This window comes from Typopeltis vanoorti, chromosome 21 (genome assembly GCF_054136105.1).
Source record: "Typopeltis vanoorti isolate ZY-2024b chromosome 21, IOZ_Tvanoo_1.0, whole genome shotgun sequence".
Lineage (NCBI taxonomy): Eukaryota > Metazoa > Arthropoda > Arachnida > Uropygi > Thelyphonidae > Typopeltis > Typopeltis vanoorti.
In genome coordinates this window covers 69174293-69197946 of record NC_143569.1, presented here as the reverse complement: position 1 = coordinate 69197946, position 23654 = coordinate 69174293, and the positions used below count along the sequence as shown (strand labels likewise).

At 35.1% G+C, this 23654-nt stretch overlaps 1 protein-coding gene across 1 annotated transcript in view; it reads left to right on the top strand.

Moving 5' to 3' along the window:
* Oseg5 (intraflagellar transport protein Oseg5) overlaps positions 1 to 23654 on the top strand; it is a 158406-nt gene that overhangs the window by 119984 nt on the left and 14768 nt on the right. Inside the window, exons 14-17 of the mRNA XM_090410923.1 lie at positions 8598 to 8769; positions 10134 to 10223; positions 10427 to 10599; positions 21134 to 21257. Of these exons, the coding sequence (XP_090267049.1) occupies positions 8598 to 8769; positions 10134 to 10223; positions 10427 to 10599; positions 21134 to 21257 (559 nt within the window). The remainder of the gene's footprint in view (positions 1 to 8597; positions 8770 to 10133; positions 10224 to 10426; positions 10600 to 21133; positions 21258 to 23654) is intronic.

The window sequence follows — 23654 nt, the reverse complement described above, 5'->3', positions numbered from 1 at the left end:
TCTAGATATCCAACTGGTGTGAAATTATTAATATCAGTTTCAGTACAGTAATGAGGGTATGAAGCGCCTGTGGCAAGTGTCTAACTTGTGCAAAAATGACAAAAATTTTGAAAAATTTAAATGTAACAAGTTAAATTTTACTAAATGCAATATGTTAAATACTTACTATTAACCCCATCAAAATGAGCCGCAGAATTTGTGTGTCTAAAGCAGCTTATTGCTGAAATTTAAAAATACAATATAAAATAGGGAACTTTTATATCTATTTATTTATTTTTATTTTTCGTTTTGCACCGTAAACCTAGTTGTACTCGTGGAAGGCGCCTCTTTTGCCCCACCCTCGTTATGGCTCTGATCAGTTTGAATCATATTGTCAATAAAATGATTTAATTGAAACTAAAATCGAACTACATGGCACCTGATTTTTTTTCTCCTGTTTTCCTGTTTTATTAAATTCCATCCAGTCAGAGAGTTGTTGCATATATGATTTATGCAAATAATAGTCCAGATGTCGATTCATTTGAAACTGAAATTGAACTACATGACACCTTATGTTGTGCATCCTAAATCTTAGATTTTATTCACTTCACTATTGGATTACCTGTATATAGAGGCAAATGTATATGGACTTCACATTAATTGCCTTAATGTCCCATAATGCAACACACATAATCCCATAATACATAGCATTATACATATCCATAAGGATATGTGCATTGCATTATAGAATACTAAGGCAATTGATGCAAAGTTATTAACCTTTATATACAAGTAGCCCAGTCACGAAGTAACTTCATGCGCAAACTTTGTTTGCTTACACTTGGGTAAAGGATGAAATCAAGAATATAATTTCAGCAACTTTAATTTATTGATTTAGCACATTACATTCCCACCACCCTCTGTTTCCCTACACATAATAGTCCAGATGAACAAAAATTGCAATGGTTTAACAAATTTTTGTAAGGATTCAAAATAAAATTTCAATAAAAGTGGAATATTGTCCAAAAGATCAACTGAATTACCATGTAACTGCGGGTGTGTTGGGGTGGGCAAAAGTAGTATCTTAAATAAAAAAGACAGCTTTGTTTTTTTCTGGAGGCTGAAAGAGCTATTGATGAGATGTATTTGTGCCAAGAGAGACTTGGAGGCAAATATCAGTTCAAGGAGAAACATCACTTCCTACCTGATGATTTGTGTATTACTGAGAGAAAGAATAGATAAGCAGAGATTCCTTTTGAGAGAAAAAAATGCAAGGCTACATTTTGGTAGCATTTAGATGACTGGGTTATCCTTGCTTTGTTGAAGGATGATGTGGAGATCAGTGCTTAGAATCTTTGAGCACTGTATTGTTTGTTGCATGTGGGTGTACTATCATCAGCAGAGCTGTGGATGGGATTACTGGCAATTGATAGTAGGTCATGTGTAGGTGAAATAGAGGTTAGGTGATAGAACAGAGTCCTCAGGCACACTCCTTCATTGGTGGATAAGCTTGATGAGCAGGGCCGGCCATCTCGGGTGGGTGCAATGCACCCGGGCTCCACGATCGAGTGGGCACAGTCAGTACACATTTGCGGAAACGTTTTTTTTTCTTCTAATTTTGCTTATAACTAAAGGGATTTCATTGACAGGATTTTATGGGCCCCGGTAATAATAATATCTCTGTGTTTCTCTATTATATTAGTGTTTTGTGTTCAGTAAACGTTATGTTAACCTGTTATATTTCGAATGTGTTTTTTTTGTTTTCCTGTGCCAAAATCATTTGCAGGTAAGAGGTTTTACAATACGTTTATTTCGAATCCTTTAATTTTTACCTTTGAAAAATAATTTAGGGCCCCAAAAGGTTTCTTGCACCTGGGCTCCTTTATGGAGAAGGCCAGCCCTGTTGATGAGCCATCCACCCACCTACCATCCATGACATGCAATGAATTACCATAGAGCAAGCTAGATACTGAATTATAGAGAGTGGAAGATAGACTGAAGGATGGAAATTTACTGAACAGGCCTTCAGTCGAGACAGATCAGATGCTCTGTAAATGGCAAGAGCAACAGCATGTTTCTTTTCTCTAAACCTTTCCATAGCATGTGTCAGGTGAGATTGGCGACGAAGTGTAAAATATTTTCTGTGAATCTAGATTGGTGGAATCCATGCTAGTTGTTGATTAACTGGGCCTCTAGATGGTGGAAGCACAGGTGAGCAAAACTGCATCCAATGAACTTTGAAAGGGCTTAGAAGGTACAGCTTCCTGGACAGGAAGCCAGTTTGCTATTTTCCCTTGTGAAGTCAGATTTGGATTTATTGCTGGTGGTTTTGCATGTATTGCTTATTTCAGTATCGGGTGAGTAGGAAAGTGGATTTTTATTGTGCTATGCTATTCTTATCTGTGCTATGTTTTTTTTTTTTTTTTTTCCAACTGCTTTGGTAGTACAGCCTTTGTTAAACCATGGCTCGGAAAGTGTGTGAGAGTGAGAATTTTGTATGGAATCAGAAGTGAAGGTCTTTATAATTGGCCTTTTATGCAGCTCTAAATCCACTGGCATCCTTCAAATGGAAAACAACAATTTGTTGTAAGGTTTAAAATTTATTTGTCTAGTGGGCCATTATATTTTACAATTAAATTTAATTTGGATATCTGATTTGAGGCTATTAATAATAATAATGATGTGAAGACGTACTGTTATGAAGTTCCTGTAAGATCAGTGATTTTGTTGATTTATTGACTGTTTTCTTAGATTAATTTCTGTAACTTTAGTATATTATTGTAACTTTTTAGTGTTACAACTAATTGATCTACTTATTTTTTTTTATTGAACTAGTGCATTTAGTAACATATTTTAATAGTCTTAAGTATACCAACAAAATTATTATTATTATTATTATTTCGGGTGACTCCAGGAGTCCTTAGACTCATCGAGGGAGGCCCTAAACATCATGTCCACCCAACTATGCGATTACATTCTCACAGTATCTATCATACCTTGTCTTGAACTCGTTCACTGTCATAGCACCCACAACAGACTCTGGCAGCTTATTCCACTCATTTACCACTCTAAAAGTAAAGAACCCAGCTCTAACACCCATGCTAACACACACTCTTGCCCAGCTTCCATAGGTGTCCCCTAGTTCTCCCACCACCAGTCCTGATCTCAAAAATATCCTCTGAATTAATCCTATAGAATCCCTTTAGCAATTTGAATGTCTCAATCATATCTCCCCTTCTCCGCCTATCAACTAGTTTCTGCAACCCACAAATCTTCAACCTGTTCTCATATGGTTCATTCCATATGTTCATTCCATAGACCTGTTATCATCTTAGTCACTCGCCTCTGGATCCTCTCCACCTCCTCCCCATCAAGAAGGAACCGAGGTGGCCAAATCTGGACACAGTAGTCGAGATGAGGTCTTATCAAGGCTCGGTACAGAGGTACAATAACTTGCTTGTCTCTGCTCGTCAAGGTATTTTTCAACAACCAAGTGAGTTGATGAGCTGATTTAGCTACTTTTGCAGTGTGCCTAGTAAACTTCATCTCCCTATCCACCAACACTCCCAAGTCCCTGGCCTCATCAATCTCTTAGAGTACAGTTCCACCAATGTGATATACTGCTGCTAATCTTTTCACCCCCAAATGCATAACCTTACATTTTGTCACATTAAATTGATATCCATTCTCCTTAGTCCAGAACTCCAATCTATCTAAGTCATCCTGCAAGACTTTGACATCTTCTGCATTCACTATTGCCCTACCCAACTTTGCATCATCAGCGAACAAATGAATTGTTCCACTTAGATCCTTCCCTGTATCGTTAATGAACAGATTAAACAGCAGTGGTCCAAGAACAGAACCCTGCAGCACACCACTAGTCACAGGCCGTCTTTTGGACTCTACTCCTGAATAAACTACTCTTTGATATCTCTCCATCAACCAACCACCTATCCACCTCACCAATCCTATATCCATTCCCATATATTGTAGTTTACGGATTAGTATTCCATGTGGTATCCTGTCAAACGCCTTTGCCAGGTCCAGCAGTATCACTGTAAACCAATTTCCCTTATCCAGTTCAGCCGTCACCTTGTTATAAAACTTGAGCACGTTACCAAAGCATGATCTACCCTTCACAAAGCCATGCTGTCCCCTGTACAGTATCTCGTTTTCATCAATCCATTCCTGAATTTTTCCCTTGACTACTTTCTCTAAGACCTAGACAACGACTCCTGATATGCTGATCGGTCGGTAATTTGCAACCGTAGTCTTGGATCCTCCTTTATGCAGTGAAACTATTTTCCCCTCTTTCCACACCTTCTGGACTAAGCCAGACCTGAGACTCAGATTAAACAACATGGTCAATGGCACTGATAATTCTTTAGCCGCTTCACGCAAGACCCGTGCCGGTATACCATCCAATCCCTCAGATGTGTTCACATTAAGGTTCTCTAATAGACTAGTCACCTCCACTTCATTCATCACTCTTCCCGTATAGACTAATGGTTCCTTCATTTTTTCAATGTCACCACCTGGATGATATGCTTTTGCAAAGTGCCCGCTCAGTAACTCCACTATATTGACTGATTCAGTGACCTCCTTACCATCGTCATTCCTTAAAATCATTTTACCGTGTACAGTTTTTTTCTTACTTGCAGCATATTGAAAGAACTGTTTTGGATTCTCTTTTGCTTGCAAAGCTAGTTTCCTTTCATAATCCGCTTTTGCTTTTTTTACCACACTCGTTACCTTTCTGGCCTGCACTTTATACCGTTCGTGTGCCTGCAGGTCACCCCTTTCTTTAAATTCCCTCCACAGTTGTTTCTTTTTTTGCAGCTCAAGCTTAATGGTGTTATTCATCCATTTAACCCCTACTTGTTTTACTATTCGGACCCTGTAAATGCTCTTTGACCACTTCCCATGATCTATCGACGTCCAGCCCTTGCAGTTGTACATGCCATGGCACTGATCCATGGCATTTACAACTCCTAAGCTTGTCATACCTGCCAGCACGGTAATTCCACATATACCCTGTCTTAATCGAAATTTCCACACCTTTAGCCACCTCCCAGGTGATCAATCTCACCAATAGGTGGCAACATGGTCATATTCATTACAGTCAAATTCTCAGATGCTATTACCAGGTCAAGCACTCTCACACCCCTAGTATTTTCAATTACATGCTGTCTCAGATAGTTATCCCTTAATAATTGAATAAAATCCTTTTCCTTCCTCACATGTGTCCTCCTTCCAATCAATGTTACCATAGTTGAAATCCCTCATAATAATTACCCTCCTTCCACTCATTTCATCAATTTCCCTATGCATACTATCTCCACCATCTATTCCATCACCTGGTCTATAGCAGCACCCAACTGTATATTTTGTTCTGCCAGTCTCAATCTCACACCAAATAGCCTCAAATGAGCTCCTTTCACTATCCGATACAACTTCAATTCTCCTTGGTTGCAGTTCATCAGCTATCATCAATAATACCCCTCCCCCCATTTTATTCTCTCTGTCCCTCCTAAACACACTATAACCTACACATTCTATCCCACTAACTATATCTTCTTCCGTCAGCCATGTTTCACTAATGCCAATAACCTGTGGCCAGGAAGAGCCAATCAAGGCCAAAAATTCTTCCTTCTTGTTCCTAATACTCCTGGCATTAGTATACATGAAATGCAGTGATCCCTTAGTCCCACTCCTATATTGATACGTTATTCTAAATGACCCATTCCCGTTTTTTGTCCTTAGTGCTGGCTCGGGTACATTATATACATTCTTCACTCATCTGTCTCACTGATGTCTACATATCCATCCCCCCCCCCCCCCTCCTTGGTAGTTCTAGTTTCCCTGGTTTTGCACATCCATTTTCACTTCATTCAGCAACACTCTTTCCAGTCTCCGCATACCAAGTCCATTCAAATGCAGGCCATCCATCTTGTATAAGTCCTTTCGCCCTTCAAACTCATTCCACACATCCACGAATTCCACACCACACTGTCTGCATAACCTACGCATAATGTCATTTGCAATTATGGCCCTCCTCCTAAACTCTTCTCTGTCATACCGCGGCAACAGACTAACCATTCTAACTCTGTCACTCTTTTCTTTCGCTACCTTTAACAATACTTTCAAGTCCTCTCTCATAAAAAATTTATCACCTTTCAATTCATTCATACCCGCCACAATTATTAATTCTTTCACCCTCTGTTTTTGCACTCTAATACTCTCACTTACATCCTTAAATTTCGCACCCGGTAAGTACGATTTAGTTACACTGCCATCTATCACCCCTCTTAATAACGAGTCACCATACAACACTCTTTCCTTTATTTCAGAAACTCTCTCATTCTTGCACTGTTTTTTTACGTTATCCGAATCACTCTGGAAAGAGTTTTGCAGGTGCTCTAATTGTCGCTGCGCATTTTGTATCACTGCGCGCAACCTAGCGATCTCACTTCCTACAAATAATTCCTCATTATTTTTATCATTTAAACCATTTAAACCATTAATCCAAAATGCAGCACAACAGGGCAGTATGTAAAACACAAGTTACTACTGAAGGGAACATTTGCCTCAATGAGCAGAATTGTTGCAGCAGTGATGTTGATAATATGACTGAGGATAATCTGATGTTGGAAATATCCCAATTAAAGAAATTAGAAAATTGACCTGAGAATTGAAGAAAAAAAAAAGTGGGATAATGTAATATACTTGACAGGATAAGAGAAATAATCATTATAAGAAGATACAGGAAAGCACTGAACTTGGTAATAATAATAATAACAACAAGGTACTTTGATTAAAATCTAAGAAAAATAAAATTTGCACTTGCCGATAGAGTCACTATTTCTATCCTCCCAGGGGCAAAAATTAAAGTATGACAAACATAATAGAAAAATAAAAAGAAAAGTCAAAGAGATGGTGGTTCTTGTTGGAACTAATAATTTAAGTAGCAACAAATATAATATGAGAGAGGATGTGAAAGGTCTGTTTGAAGAAGCAGGAAAGAAATGTGAGAGTAAATATTGTAGGTTTGCTACTCAGATATGGCAGTATCAAGTTAAGAAGGAAGGCTATGATAGCAAATGATTCAATGTGCAGGCTGTGTAGAAAACACGAATGCAAGATTTTAGACGTGTGGAGTGCATTTGATGACAAAAAAAAAAAACTTTTATAAGAGGGATGACCTGCATTTGATTGGATTTGGCATCAGGAGCCTGGAAAAATTACTTATTGGGATGAGACCTAATACGGAGAGTCAGCAAAATTAGATCGCCATGGGATGAATAGCGAGAATTTGTGTGAAAGGTTCAGCAATGGTATGCAAACATAATAAAGATCCAAATGGCATTGAACATGGTTGTGTATCTGGTGAAGGTGGAAATATCCAATTTGGGCTCAGACATTTTGAGTATGTCTGAGGAGGGAAAAGAGAAAGTTTTACAACAAGGCCAAACAGATTGCATATTTAATTATAAGAAAAGTCCAGGTGGCAATTTGTTATGCCTATATACAAATAGATGACAACACAGCATAAAGTTATGCAGTTTGGCATGATGAGATTTCCAATGGCATGTTACATTAGTGGGATTATTCTACAAGAAACTGACGATGGCTAGCGATCTTGCCATAATGATGGATAGGAATTTGAAATTCAAAGGTCACGTAGCAAAAATCTCAAATAATTGTGATGTTGAAGTGAACCTTGACATGTAAGGATAAGGAAGTCACTTTGCCTCTTTATAAGGCCTTGATAAGACTGCATCTGGGTTACAGTGTGCAGATTTGGTCTCCTCAGTTCTAAGGGGATGAAGAAGCTGTGGAAAGGGTGCAAAGAAGACTTACAAAGATGATATTGGGATTATGGAATGTAATTGCGAGGGCACATTGACTACAAATTCTGGTTAACAGGAGAAAGAGGGATGATATGATAGTGGTCTATGTCTTCTGAATGGATGTTATAGGAGATCATCTGATGAAATTTTTCATTATACGGAAGGTGGAAAGAGAATATAGGGCATCCATGGAAGTTAAGTTTGTTTGTGGTTAAGAAAGAGGTAAGAGCTAGATTTGTTTTCTCACAAAGCAGTGATGAGTGCATCTAGTGTGAATGGATTTAAGGGAAGGTACACATTACCCAAACAGCTGGTTTGGTTGATGTGTAACCTCCCTTGAGTCCCTGGAGGTCTCATAATAGTAATAATAATTTAGAGATACTAGTTAAGTTTAAGCAAAAAGAGAGAGAGAGAAAAAAACCTTATCACCTTATAATTGAGTATAATTGTAATTTGTAAAGAGAGGAACATTCCTAATAAATTAATAGGTAATAATTTTCTAATAATTAAGGGAAGGTACACATCACCCAAACAGCTGGTTTGGTTGATGTGTAACCTCCCTTGAGTCCTTGGAGGTCTCATAATAATAATAATAATTTAGAGATACTAGTTAAGTTTAAGCAAAAAGAGAGAGAGAGAGAAAAACCTTAACACCTTATAATTGAGTATAATTGTAATCTGTAAAGTGAGGACCACATTCCTAATAAATTAATAGCTAATAATTTTCTGGGATTCAATTTACACCAATGACTGCTTTTCTTTCTGTAGTGATTTTGGGAAAAACCCACAAATTGTCAGCTTTGTTGGGAATCATGTTAGTATTCGTCGAATTGATGGCTCACTAGTATCAACAGCAGTGTCTCCTTTCCCTTCTGTTCTTCATGGCTATGTTTCTTCTTCTCATTGGGATGATGCAATCAGGCTTTGCAGATTTGTTAAGGTAAATTTTAAAAACAGTAATCTTAATTGCAAATATTTTAATGCTCATTTTATGTAATATTATATTTAATATTAAATATAATATTAAATAAAATAATAGTAAATTTTAAAAAAGTAACAGGCCAATTTTAAAAACAGTAACCTTAATAGCAAATATTTTGATACTATTTTTATATAATATTATATTTAATAAAATATTATTGTTTTATGTAACAAATATTGCATAATATAAATATTATTTGATATTATTTTCATGTTAATGGACAAGTTTAAAACTTAATCACAAATAAGAGTTTATATTCAGGCATGGAATACTCTCTTTTTAATATTATCATAATTTTATCATATAATCTTCTGATGCTTTATCTTATCTCTATAATATAACTTTTTTAACCATCTTCATCGAAAAGTCATGTATCTTCATGATTGGAGAGATTCTGTTGTTATCTGTTGGACAAGCAAACAATTACTCTTATTTGCTTCTACTTAGGCATAAATACGAAAATGCAAATTTGCCATCTATGATGGCTGATTACTTTTTGAGCCTCTATACATCTTTCTGCTTGGGTAAGTGAAAGTAGCTAGTCAAATAGGCAAGTGAAAATATTTAAAGAATAAAATAAAAGTACTAAAAAAAGAATGTTTAACAGGGAGTGGAACCTTCTAATGTGCATACAGTGCTGAAAATCAAAGGATGTGCGTATTTAAGATTTAAAAAGATGAAATATTATACAGTAATACACACACACTGACATACACGCCACTGCAACTCTAAAAAGTTATCTGTGAATGTTATCTGTATACATGCTAAAAGCATCAGTGATAAGAACTGTACATCCCGTCATATTTAGCATCATGAAATATACCCATGGTTCTCTGGCAGAGTGGCTTTGCTTGCATTTTTCTGGGAAAAGGATTTAAGATCATCTATGATTAGAGACCTTTTGGCCTTTTTCCAGGCTGGACTCAGTCAGCAGATCTTAGATGGAAACAGCAAGGTTTTTCTTTGGCTAAATAAGCACAGTCAACTGAAAATATTTTCAGATAAATATACATAGGCTGCTGAAAACTACAGCCACCAAACAGCTGAATACTTACTGGCCACAATTCTAGTTACATAAAAGTGAAAATGAAGAAATTATCTGTTTATTCAACCATTGTATCATTTTTACAGATATAAGTAACACAATATACACACCTACCAAACCATGTACTTGAATTATAAATTTCTGTAGCTTTGAAAAAAAAAAAAAAAAAAAATTATTATTATGAATAAGCAATACATGAGATGAGATGAGAGTCTTATGAATCTTTATTCTGAGTTTTTTCATTTCTGAAATAGTAATTGGTTATAAATACTTGCAGGATGAAGCTCTCTGGGCATGTTTGGCAGCAATGGGCACAGCAGCACGTGAACTGAATACTGCTGAAGTAGCTTATGCAGCAGTTGATGAGGTAAAGAATAAATATATTTATCTTCTTATATCTCAGTAGCATTATTATAAATAACATTAACACATATAAAGTAGCATAATCAAACTTAAATTTCCTTAAATAATTGATTAGCATTGAGTTATTGAAATTTTATCATAAATCTCAGGTATAAATAGTTTCAGAATAAAATTCCTATTCCACTTCTCTTTAATTTGTCATTACAGGCTGACAAAGTTCAGTATATTCAATTTATTAAAAGTTTACCTATAAAAGAATGGCAAAATGCTGAGATGGCATTATTATGTGGAAATTCTAAAGAAGCTGAGGCTATCCTTCTTCAGGCAGGCTTATTATTTCAGGCTATTATGATGAACATCCATCTTTTCAGGTGGGATAGGTGAGTTAATTATACATTTCTTTTACTAGTATTTTATTTCAGTGTAATCAATGATTACAATAGTGTCATCATTGTAAACAAAGTACATAACATGTTATCCCATTCATGTGCTGTCTCCTATCTAGGAGGTTGACTACCATGATGTGACTCATGGTTAACTATGGGCGTAACGACATGTGGTGAGGACCCTATCTCTTCCACCTATTATAACACATTATAATGATGTTATTTAAGGAAATGATAATATACACTATATATTAATTAAAATAACTTGGAAATCATAGTATTTTCACAGTATTTAAGCAAAGTAAAATTGCCATCACCAGAGAACAAGGAACCAATTGATAGGTGCACACAAGGCTGAACAATAAAGGCAAGTCTTAAATAGCCCCCCCCCCCACTGAGCAAGGATGGATGTTCTTGGCTGTTGTGCTGAAGATCCTTAGAACTTCAGCCCAACAACCTCCTTGAATGCATCTGCCTGTGTGTGTGTGTGCGCGCGTAAGTGCATGCACAGTTGTAGTGGTTGCTGTAAACTCAGAATGCCAGTTATCAGGTTGGTATGTAATCAAGTATCTAGGAAAGGCAATACTTTTTTTTTCTCTCAAGATGAATTAGATCTTGAGGTATTGGCTATTAAGATGTGTTAAGAGCCTTCAAGTCCTATGGCCAAATGGAAAACACTTCATCTACCTACTGTTTGACTATGCTATGTCATGTCATATCCCCACGTGACCCAAGGGCACAGAGGTCTGACATATGTCAGTTTACAGGCTGAAGTTAACCTTGTGAGAATGGCCAGTCCTCAGCAGAGTGACAGCAGCATCGAACAATTGTTCCCCTTCCAACTATTAACCACACTCAGACTTGCTTAACTTTTTGCGTGAGTCATTAGTAGCAGAGACTCTACTAATCAACCAACCTTTGCTGGCATGCTATGCTATATAGATGAAGTGTTCTCCAAGTTGGCCAGTCTAAAGTTAAAACTTTTTTTCTTCAAAGATTTCTATGTAATAGTTTGCCAATAGAGAGGAGAAAGTGCAGATCCTATAACTGTCTCCTCTATTTGTTCATAGAATTTTCCTTGCCAAATAAAATAGCTTGAGTTCATGGAGAACTTAAGAAAAGGCTGAGATATCGGTTGGAAATTCTGCTTGGATAAAGTCTAAGGTCCTTAGGAACATTGCCATCTTAATTTTTGTTTTAATGTGGCTTCCACGATATATTTGTAAACCTATAGTACATTCATGCCATGGGCAGCTAATAATTTTTTCTATTTTTTTATTGATTTCATAATTTTTTTGTATTTTTTTACTTATTTTTTACATGGTTCAGAAATCTTGTGCTAGAGACCAAACAGAGCAGGGGGGGGGGGAAAGGTCTCACACCAGGTGATGGAATTCATCTCTTCCACCTAAAGGTAATCACAAATATCCATGCCCACAGCAGGATTGTGGATAGCATTTATTCATCCACATGAAAACTAGCCAAACATTTAGCAAAAGTGCTTACCCAGTATACTGGAACCTACTCGCTTTAAGGCCAATATAGAAAATCTCATATTCTAACACACTGACATAATGGTCAGTTTTGTCATCGCCTCTCTATTCACCAGTGTTTCCCTTAAGAAAACCATAGACCTTATCCAAGCAGAATTTGCTCTTAATATTTCAGCCTTGTTTAAGTTTGCCATAAACTGAGAGTGTTTCTTTTGGCAAGGAATATCCTATAAACAAATAGAGAGAACAGCCATGGGGTCCACTCTCCCCCCCCCCCACACACACACAGAGCAAACTACTTCATGGATACCTTTGAAGAAAATGCCTTAATCCCTGCCCCACACAGACCTACTGTTTGGCTCTGCTATATAGACAACATGGTCTCCATTTGGCCACACAGCTATGAGGCTCTTAACACCCACCAAAAGATCATCTTTATTGCCAGTTCCTCAAGATCCAGTTCACCTTGGAAAAAAGAAGAAAAAGAAACAAACATCCTCCTTTTCCTAGACACCTTGATTACATGCCAGCCTTAAGGGTACTTAGCATACTCAGTTTACTGAAATCCCACACTCATAGATGGATACATTCAGCAGCAGGCATTTCCCCACCTCCCAACAGTATGGGATTATTAAAAGCCTATACAACAGAGTAAAATTGATTAACTCTGTTATATAAAATATAATAAATTTAGTTTAATCCTTTATCCAAGTGTGAGCAAACAAAGTTTTGTACCTGAAAATGTCTTCAGGACTGGGGTAAGGTAGTACAACACCGGGCAACTCGTAGCAAAGGTGGACCAAGCTAACATCACTCCTATCTCAGTATCTCCCATAATGCAAAATACATTTCCTTGTGGATATGTATAAAGTTATGCATTAAGGGAAGGGCCACTACCCAGACTAGTTTCGACTTTTATTGAGATGTCTTCAGTGGGAGCCAGGCCCAGAAGTGGAGATATCAGTCAGAAGCAATAGCGAGGTCATCTTTACCTATAGGAGTTGCCAAAAGGTGTACCACCTTTTTATTAAATTACAGTCCTGAAGATATTTATACTGATGAAAAATAAACTTTCAACATCTGTTCTATAAAGTTGCATTCACAACACTTTCTTAGCCAATAGATGCAATCAGTCCTCACCAGATCTAAAAAAAATATTACAATATCAACACATTCTTTTTCCATCCAGAACAGAGGCTACACCAAATCTATTACCATCCCATATATCTGTGGTACATCTGAAATACTAACAAAAATCCTCAAAAAATACAACCTTGTAATAACTTATATAGACCATATGGCTACAATCCCCATCAAATCCAAAAATAAAAAATAAATAAATCCTAAAACTGTTTTGTTGTCTCCAAAATAGAGACATCAAATCTACCACCATCCACAGCACATCTGCAAAACTAACAAAAATCCTGAAAAAATACATCCTTGTTTCTGCTTACAGACCATGTAAAAAATTGTCATCCCTTATCTGTCCCCCCCACACACACATACACACCACCATCCAAAGAACAGCCCAGTTCCTAAACCTGCCTGGTGCCTTGCAGCTGTAAGCCGTCCTACTAGGGCCAAACAAGTAGGACTACCAACATCAGCATTGATAAACACAAGGATTATATCCTTTTCCACCACTAGAACCATTCAGGACTTACTGTAGTGGAACCTATGGTTCTAGTAGTGGAGACCCAGCACAGGATACAATGGAAAAAGGCTACCTTATTCCATTTAGATATGCAAGGCTTTTCCAGGAATCTGCCTCGGCCTTGAACTGCCTGAAATGTGGGAGGCACTTATCCATAGAACCTCAGAATAATAGTCAGGAACATCCATCCTAGCCCATCAAGAGATACTATTTATGACTTCAGACTTACTTTCGTAATTCTTCTTCTTCAGTCTTATTTACCCAGTGTATTGCTTGCTTGCACATATCAATTTGATTTTTATTCAAATTGTTATCTGATGATAACAATTTGAATTTGCTGAAAATGGAAATATTAATTAAATTAATATATAGTGTACATGGTAATATCCTTAAATAATATCATTATGGATTTACAAAAATAAAGAGCCAAAGGCTTCATTTCAGTGATGCAAAATTATATAAATTAAGTGGATATTAAAAAAAATCTAACATGATTTCAAAGCTGAATACAGAAACTATAAAAGTTATAAAAATTTTGTGCGAAAATTGACCAGAGAGCTTGCGGGAATACACCACTGCCATACCCGAGTTGCCCTGGCCGGACCTAATAGGAAAAGCATGAACACTAAAAGTGCCCATATATTGCCTTCTGTTGGTCCACTTTGATAGGTTTCACTATCATATTTATCATGTATACCCACACTTCACTGTGTAGGCATTCAACACGAAATCCTATGGAATAGGTCGGTTAATCCTTATTCCAGGAGTGTCTTATGTCCGTAGATGGGTATGTGTGTTCACAGGGCCAGTTTGCCTGTTCTGAGGGATTAAAAACTGAGTTTCCAGGTAAACAAAAACCCTCTACCTCTATATGAGACCGGCTAACTCACACATGAAAGAAAGAAAGTGTTCTTAGTAAGAATACATTGCAAGAATACTTAATAAGCATATATTACTGATTACTATACATAAATATAGAAAGTTAAATAAATAAATATATATATATATTATAGTATACAGCTATAATAAAATGTCGATATTTTTTTAATATTGGCATACTGAAATGTATTTTTAATCCCAGATTTTCTAATGCTGATTTGGTTTCAATGTGATATACACCCTCTGTCCAAAAAAGAAACCAAACTTTTGATAGAAAATAAAACACAGGCCAATGATAATTATTCAAATCATTTATTTCAATCAATATACTCTCCCTCAGCTTTGACACAGCATTTGGCACAGTCAATTAATTCGTTAAATGAGTCTTTTATATTGGTTTTTGGGATACTGTTGAGGGTTGTGATTACTGCCGCTTGAACGTTTTCAGCAGTGTGGTATCGCTTTCCTTTCATCGGCAAATGAAGTTGGGGGAAGAGAAAGAAGTCACAGGGTGCTAAATCACATGAATACGGCGAGTGATCCAACACACAAACTTGGTTTTTGCTCAAAAACTGTCTCACAATGTTCGGACGATGAGATGGTGCATTATCGTGCAAAAGTGACCAGCTGCCTGCATCACGATATTCATGCCGTACCCGACGAATTCTCACTATCAATCGCTTCAAAACTTCAAGGTAAAACTCACCGTTGACCGTTTGGCCAGGCAGAACGAATTCTTTGTGGATAATGCCCTTGGAATCGTAGAAACAAATCAGCATTGTCTTTACTTTTGACTTCTCCAAGTGAATTTTTTTCGGATACCCCTCTTCTGGTGGTCTTCACTCTGGCGCTGTGTTTTCATACTCAAAACACATCACCAGTAACAATCGTTTTCAAGGAAGTTTGAGTCCTTATGAATGACGGGATAATGGTGCTGGAGCATCGCTGGAATAAATGTATGTCTTAAGGGAGATTATGTTGAAAAATAAAAATAATTTTGAAATTATGAATTCATTTTTTCATTGTTAGGCCAAGAACTTTTCAGACCACCCTCGTATAACCTTAAAAGGTTAAAAAAGAAATACAAGGTTAAAAAGAAAAAAAAAAAATTACTGTAAGATTTAGAAAAAAAAAGATCATTTGATATGATCATATATTGAAGTTTCCCAGTGATTAATTTCCCTGGTTAAATATATAGTGTATTTAATATAATATATAGTAAATTTAGTATATAAAAAATATACTAAATGCAGTTATCCTGAACTGCATTTAGTATTTTTTTTAATATTGGCATTGCTGATTTGGTTTCAATGTGATATATGTATATATTGATATAAGAATTATAATCATTTTTAGCTCATACAGCTATTATTGGTTGCTTGTGAATTTCCCATAGTTTTTTAGTCATACACTGATTGTGATATAACTATATGAAATATTTATATTTAGCTTTATTTAGTGAATTAAATTTAGTGCTTTTTAATGTGTGTGTTAAATTTAAGGCCAGTTAATATTGCTAAGACTGATCTGAGTTAATTGGACAGCAGGCAAAAACTGTATCAGTTATTGATATGAAATACAAGAATACCTCGATTATCGCGATTCTCGATAAATCGAGAATCGCGATAATCGAGGTAATTTGATACCAAAATTCCAATTATTGCGCTCCCAATTCAAATTATCGTGGCCACAAGATGTAGCCCACTACATATATGCAACCAGTTCCATTCGCCACTCTCCAGGTATCGCTCTCTTATAGCGCTTCGTTTTTATCCAACGGCACCTGCTCACCGGTAACTGTCCGCCTTTGCCTGAAGTACATGTGGATATTTATTTTTCTTCTTATTTACCCCTACAATGAACTAAAAGAAACAAGGATGATATCAAGTCTACAGCTATCAAGAAGAAACGTGGAGTGATCAGCTTAGAAGATAAGTTGCATATGATAAATAAGTATGAAGCAGGCATAACCAAAGCCAAAATTGCAAGAGAGTACAGTCTAAATGAATCAGCTGTTTGCCATATTTTAGACCATGCTGTAAACTATAAGCAACTAGAACAAAGTGCATCGACCTTGTCTGGGTCCCAAACTATGAGAAATAGAAGCCATCTTATGATTGAAATGGAAACGCTATTGTCAGTGTGGATAGAAGATTTTTAACCAAAAGAGAATTCCTCTTAGTCAAATGACTATAAAAACAAAAGCATTGAATTTGTTTGAAACTTTAAAAAGAAAACAATTAGAAAGTGAAAATGATTTGGTGTCAGTAGTGGAAGAAACTTTCTCTGCAAGTTCAGGGTGGTTTGATTGGTTCAAAAAGCGATTGAGCATTCATAGTGTTCGTGTACAAGGTGAACTTGCAAGTGCCGATGAAAAAGCAGCAGCTAGTTTTCCTGGTGAATTGCAACAGATCATTGAAGAAGGAAATTATACTGATGATCAGATATTTAATGTTGACGAAACAGGCTTATTATGGAAAAAAATGCCCACTAAAACATTTTTAGCAAAAAATGAAAAATAACAGCCTGGCTACAAGGTTTTGAAGGAGCATGTAACACTTTTACTATGTGGCAATGCTTCTGGAGATTACAAGATGAAGCCTCTCTTTATTTATCGTTCACAAAATCCTTGCCCACTTAGAAGTTTAGATAAAAATTTTCTCCATGTTCATTGGAGATTCAATAAGAAAAGCTTGTATGACAAAAACTATTTTTGAGGATTGGTTTAAAAAACTGTTTTTGTCCTGCAGCTGAAAAGTATTGCAAGTCATTAAATATTGATTTTAAAATCTTGTTGATATTAGATAATGCACCTAGTCATCCAACAGCACTGAATTATTTGTGCGAAAATGTAAAATTATTTATTTACCACCTAATACCACTTCCATCATCCAGCCAATGGATCAAGGTGTAATCGCATCCTTTAAGGCATATTACCTACGAAGAACTTTTTCACAAGCAATAGAAAAGACTACAAGAGATGAAGCTATGACTTTGACAGAATTCTGGAAGACATTCAATATCAAAAATTGCATTGAGAATGTCAAGGAAGCATGGAGTGAAGTAACGTCTAGCAACCTGAGAGCAGCGTGGCAAAAGATTATTCCTCATTGTGAAAATGATTTTAAAGGATTTGAAAATGAAGTAACCCATGTTATCAATGACATAACTAAGCTTGGCTTCGATCTAGGACTAAAAGAAATTGAAAAGGTGATGTTCAGGACATGCTTCAGTCACATGATAAGGAACTGGATGATGAAGACCTAATTAACCTTGAGAGAGAATGTGCTTACGATGCTCAAATCGATGATAATGAAGAACAAATTGACGTGGCAATGGAGGAATTTACCCTCAAAGAAATGGATGAAATGTTTAGAATTGCAGAAAATTTTAAAGAAAAAATCTTGAATGACGATCCTAATCTCGAGCGATCAATGAAAGTTTGTCAGGAAATTGAAAATTCCGTCCATTGCTACCGAGTTTTATGCGAAGAAAAAAGAAAGAAAAAATTCCACCAGACAACTCTGCACCAATTTTTATCCAAGAAAGAATAATTGTATGTACTCCTTATATATAAATAAAAATTGAAGAATAATCTTGTTTTTTCTAAATGAACCTTCATTTTTTACTTAACACGTTTAACACATTTCTTTTTTACTTCATATATAAAATTTAATTAATAGATTTCAAAAATCCTTGGCAATGAACACCCATTTTACATGCATTATTTATCCCGATTATTGCGGTATTTTTCGTGGCAACAATAACCACGATAATTGAGGTATTCCTGTATATACATAAATTTACTTGCCATTAATTAATCTGATGACAGTTAAAGTGCATAAAAATATTCTTATGAATTCAGAAGTATCCCCCCAAAAAAGAATAATTTATATATAATTGAATTGGTGATACTAAAGATATGAAATAATCAAATTTTAACTTATTTGATAACTGGTATAAGATCTTTTGATTATTCATAGTATGATGTATGAAATTTAAAATGATTAATTTCAACTTTATACCCAGAGATAAAACTATGTATTTTTTTGTTCAGAGTAAGTTCTGTTCAATGCAATTTGAAGCTTTGAACTCTGTAAAAATTATGCACTTTTCCATGGCAACTGATGACTATTCAGATTTAAGCATTTCTTCCTTAATTAAAATAATTACACATTTTTTATTAAGACAGAATTGAATAAAATAATAAACTGAACTTTCAATAGAAAATTTTTTATTTGTTAAATTAATTTATGTACGTCACGTTGTTTCAAGAAATTGATAACATAGACTAGATAGTAATTTAAAAAATAATTAATTATTACTTCCTGTATTTTGCCAAAGTTAATTATTACTTCCTACATTTTGCAAAAGTGAAATTGGCAACTTCAGGGATTAATGCATTGGCTATCAAACATGTGCATTCAGACGTACTTAAGTAACAAAGATGGAAAAACAGGAGAGATACAGGATGACCACCTATTGGCTTTGGTTGCGCTGAATGTCTTGGGATAGTTGGCGAGCTGCAGCAAATTCAATGAAAAACCTCTCAAATTTAAATTTGCTTTGGTGGAGTAAGGTGGCTTTTTTCCAACAGATTTTTTTGCCAGGTGCCCAGGCATGGTTTGCTAATCCTGAGTGGCCATAATGGTGGAAATGGATGTAGTCCTGGTGCTCTGATATATGGATGTTGCCAACCTGCCTTTTTGGCCATAGTATGAATGGTTACAGCTGCACAGTTCCTGGTTCACTCCAGGTAAAACCAGAATCTCCTTACTCGTAGAAATAAGGAGATTCTGGTTCCAACGTATATGGCTCTGATTAGGCCACATATGGACATACAGATCTGGTCACCTGGTTTTCAAAAGAATGAAGAGATGTTTTCTGATCACTGGAATGTTAAATATGAAGAAAGGTTGAGACAATGCAATTTGCAGAGTGTATGGATAGGAGGAAGAGAGGTTATATGATAGAGACATACAAGTTGGTAAGGGGTTGTTATAGGATTAACGTTGAAGAGGTTTTTCATGAAATTATGGGAGATTGGGGGAGAACAAAATATTTTATTTGTCACTTTTATTTCAATTTTGCACATATTAATTTTTCATTTTTAACAATTTAACATCATCAAAAATGTTTGTTGCTTTTAGAAGGCATTTAAAATTGGTACATCTGTTTAAAATGATGTGTCCACTGAGAAATTTGTGTCTCATTGAAATATCACCATACGATTAATATGTATGCTTCAGTTGCTGCCTTACCATCTTTTCACAAAACTTAATGTACATACACTATGTAATTTTTAACTCCCAGACATCATGAAATACAGCATGCTGTAACAATACACTGATTTTTAGTAGTGATGACAAATGACTAATAGCATAGTATGATGTGATCCTGTTTACAGAAGTAATAACTTCTCAAGACACATAGTGCATGAATCATATACTTCCTAGAACAACTTAATGACAATTTAAAAGTGATAGTGCATTATCATTTGAAAAGATGCTGTGCTGTGCTGAGAAGATTAAATAAAAATTATTTACCAGATTTTCTGATAATTTTTTTTTCTTAGCCAATGCAACAGTTTGTGCAGTTACCTCATTTAAAAGAATAAATCATTTGAAACCTTGAAAATAAAAGAATTTGAAACAGAACATATTCTAAATATGTTAGTAGAAGTCAGCAATTTATTGCTTGCATTTGTAAATTCTTGCTTTCGTTTACTCTGTATTCAGTGCTGCTAAGAGCTTCAAAATAAACCTATACAAATGCTAAGAGCTTCAAAATAAACCTATACAAATGCTAAGAGCTTCAAAATAAACCTATACAAATGCTAAGAGAGAGAAACATACATTTAACCTTGGTAGCCAGTTCAGTGAATAAATAATAAATGTAATTAAATTATTATTATTATTCGTGACACCTCCAAGGAGTCTGAAGACTCATCATGGAGAGGACACCTACTGTACAACTCTCCGTCTCCACAACTACACCGAAAACCTCTACTACCAATCACTTACATCAACGCCATCTACTTCCCACTGCCACCACAGCTGCATGAACATAATTAGAATCTTTTATATGCAAAATATAATGGTAGAAAGCTGGTTCCTGACATAGTGTATTTATTTATTTGTTTGTTTGTTTTCCTTCAAGTGTTATGCACATGTACAAAATACCAGAATTCATTGTTCCTTGGATAACATTTCAGCAACTACAAATTTTGAAGATTCCCTCTTCTTTTCTATATAGAACATATAATACTCAGCTGTGGCCTGAGCTACTTTGGCATTAATTCTAAATGAACTTAACATATTTTGAAGTTAATTTGGTTACTGCTATTTTTTTTCCTCTAAAAGTTGCACTAAAATTTTAAAATTCATATCACATAATGTCTGACAATAGAAATCTAACTACTTTTAAACCAAGATTATTTTAGGTGATTCTTGTTTTAATTTTTAAATACAAAAATTGTCACCTTATCATTGTTTATTTATAGAGCTCTTGATCTTGCACTTAAACATAAGTCTCACCTTGATATAGTATTGGGGTACAGGCAGAAATATCTTCAGAACCTTGAAAAAACAGAAACTAATAGAAGATTTATAGAATCTGCTAAAGAGGTAATATTCATTCAGTAAAATATTTAATTAAGACTATAATAATTTTTGTATTGCATGAAAACTCCTAGGGAGTTTTTTATATTGTAGGAGACTCACTCTGCTCACACATTACCACCCATATCTATCAATGAATTTAAGGAAAGGTATGATAGGTTGTGTGTATGTGAACAAAGCAGTACTCCCATGGTGAGTTCTTGAATTTTCTGGAGTTCCTATAAAATTCTTTTATCACTTTGCCTCTATTATATTACCTCTCTTCAGCCTGTTCACTAGAGTTTATAACTAAATTCCTTTGATCTTCCTTATATTCAAAATCTTGGAGTCCTAATATCATCTTGGTTACCCAGCTCTCTATCCTCTCTACTACTTCCTGATCTCTTCAGGAACATGGAGATGAGATCTGAGTACACTACTTTAGATTTGGTCATTACAAGACTGTGTAAGGAGCACCTGATCTCCTATTCTAACATGTCATTAGTGTCTGTCATTTTCAATATTTTCTGTGTTATTTTTAATACCTTTGCAATGTGGCCACAAAAAATTTCATTTCCTCTTCATCATCAATCTATGCCTGCCAAAATTTTTTCAGCCTAAAATACATAATTTTTCATTTGGCAACATTGAACTGTTATCTATTATCATTTGCTCATTGTTTTCAAGTATAAGTCATCTTTCATATAAAAGTCCTTTCACTCATTTGCTATCATAACTCTTCTCTGTTTATGCTTATAATAATCTTGACTCTCCTGTTTTTTTTTTTGCTTCCTATCTTTTATGTTTTCTCTCATTCTGTTCCTTATCACTATTCAAATCATTTATACCGCTGAAATAATTTGTACCTGCTATTAGCTCTCTCTCTCTCTCGCTGCATTCCAACTCCATTAGCAAAATCTTGAATCTTATCTTTCAGAAGACAATTTTGTTACTTTTTTTTTCAAGTACATCCTTAGTCACAGAATTACCATACTATCTTATTTCTCTCCTTCTTACACTCTTTCATATTCTCCTTTATTTTCCCATTACTTCATCCTTTTTCTCATCTCTATTATACCATTCATCACTTATTTTATGTCTTCTCAGGCATATGCTATATTTGGGTATAAAACATAGCATATGATTGTTATTACTTTCTTGCCAATATCCTTATCCATTTCCACTTTATACTTTATTCATATTGCTGAGGTTTTCTTGCACTGATGCTCACATGTTCATGATGTTATCATAACATATACTATTGGAACTTTTTTTTTTCCAGAATTTTTGGCTGTCTCTCTGTCATCATCCAAATGCTACCACCTTTGTTCAGTAATTCTATAATATTTTCATAATTTGTAATTTATTGTTTATTATATTATTTATGATGTTACTTCTTTAATCTATGTATTTCCCCTCTTACTTCATTATTTTCATAATTGCTTGAGTTTGTACAAAATGACTATATGCTCTAATCTCTAACTCACGTATAATACTATTATTTGACTTTAGTCCTTTCGTAATCTACTTAGCTTACTTCCCCCCCCTTTCAATGTCGTAAAGTATACTCTCACACATGCTAGTATCGTAGCGTTGTGTCCCAATTTACGATTCTACTCTAATCTTACAAATTCCATTTATCTATATTCTTCTAACTTCTATGCCCGAGATTTTACCAAAACTTATACCAACATCTAAGTTATTGCTCCCCGTAGTACCCCTAATATTTGTATTTATACTGCGCCTTTTGGGATATTTAGTTTAGGATATTACATACATAAACAAGGAGAAAGAACTCAGATATATCTGAAAGTGTAACTATCGCAGTCGTGACACTTAACTCGATTCTCAACTTAAATTTTCCGCGTGACTAAGTACAATATTTTCAAGTGGTTATCAACTGCACCATTTATGTTGTCATAAATAGGGAGAAAGTCAATCTCGAATATATCTCTTAGTATTTAAATATTATTGCAGTCGTGACTCTTAATCTCTTTCCTCAACGTTAAATTTCCTGCGTGATTAGGTACGATGATTTTAAGCGGTGCATTGGATTAGCAACACCAGACAACTCTTTTATCATTGAACAAAAGGTTTATTAAATTTCTAAACATGGTACAATTCAAATACTAAACTAAAATACTTATAGACTAACATTAAATCATTACAAGCAATATGGCTATTTGTGATTATGCCGCCATACACATTAATTCATAAATTCACCTGATGTGAACAAATTAGATCAATTCACACTATCTGATTTTTCATACTGAAGTAGATTGACAAATTATTCACTGCTAACACATACTTGTGACATTTCAATTATTTTATACATTACATTAGGCATTCAATTCTTAGGATACGTAATTACTTAATTCACACTATTCCATTATACCGTTATTTGCACCAACACACAATTATGTC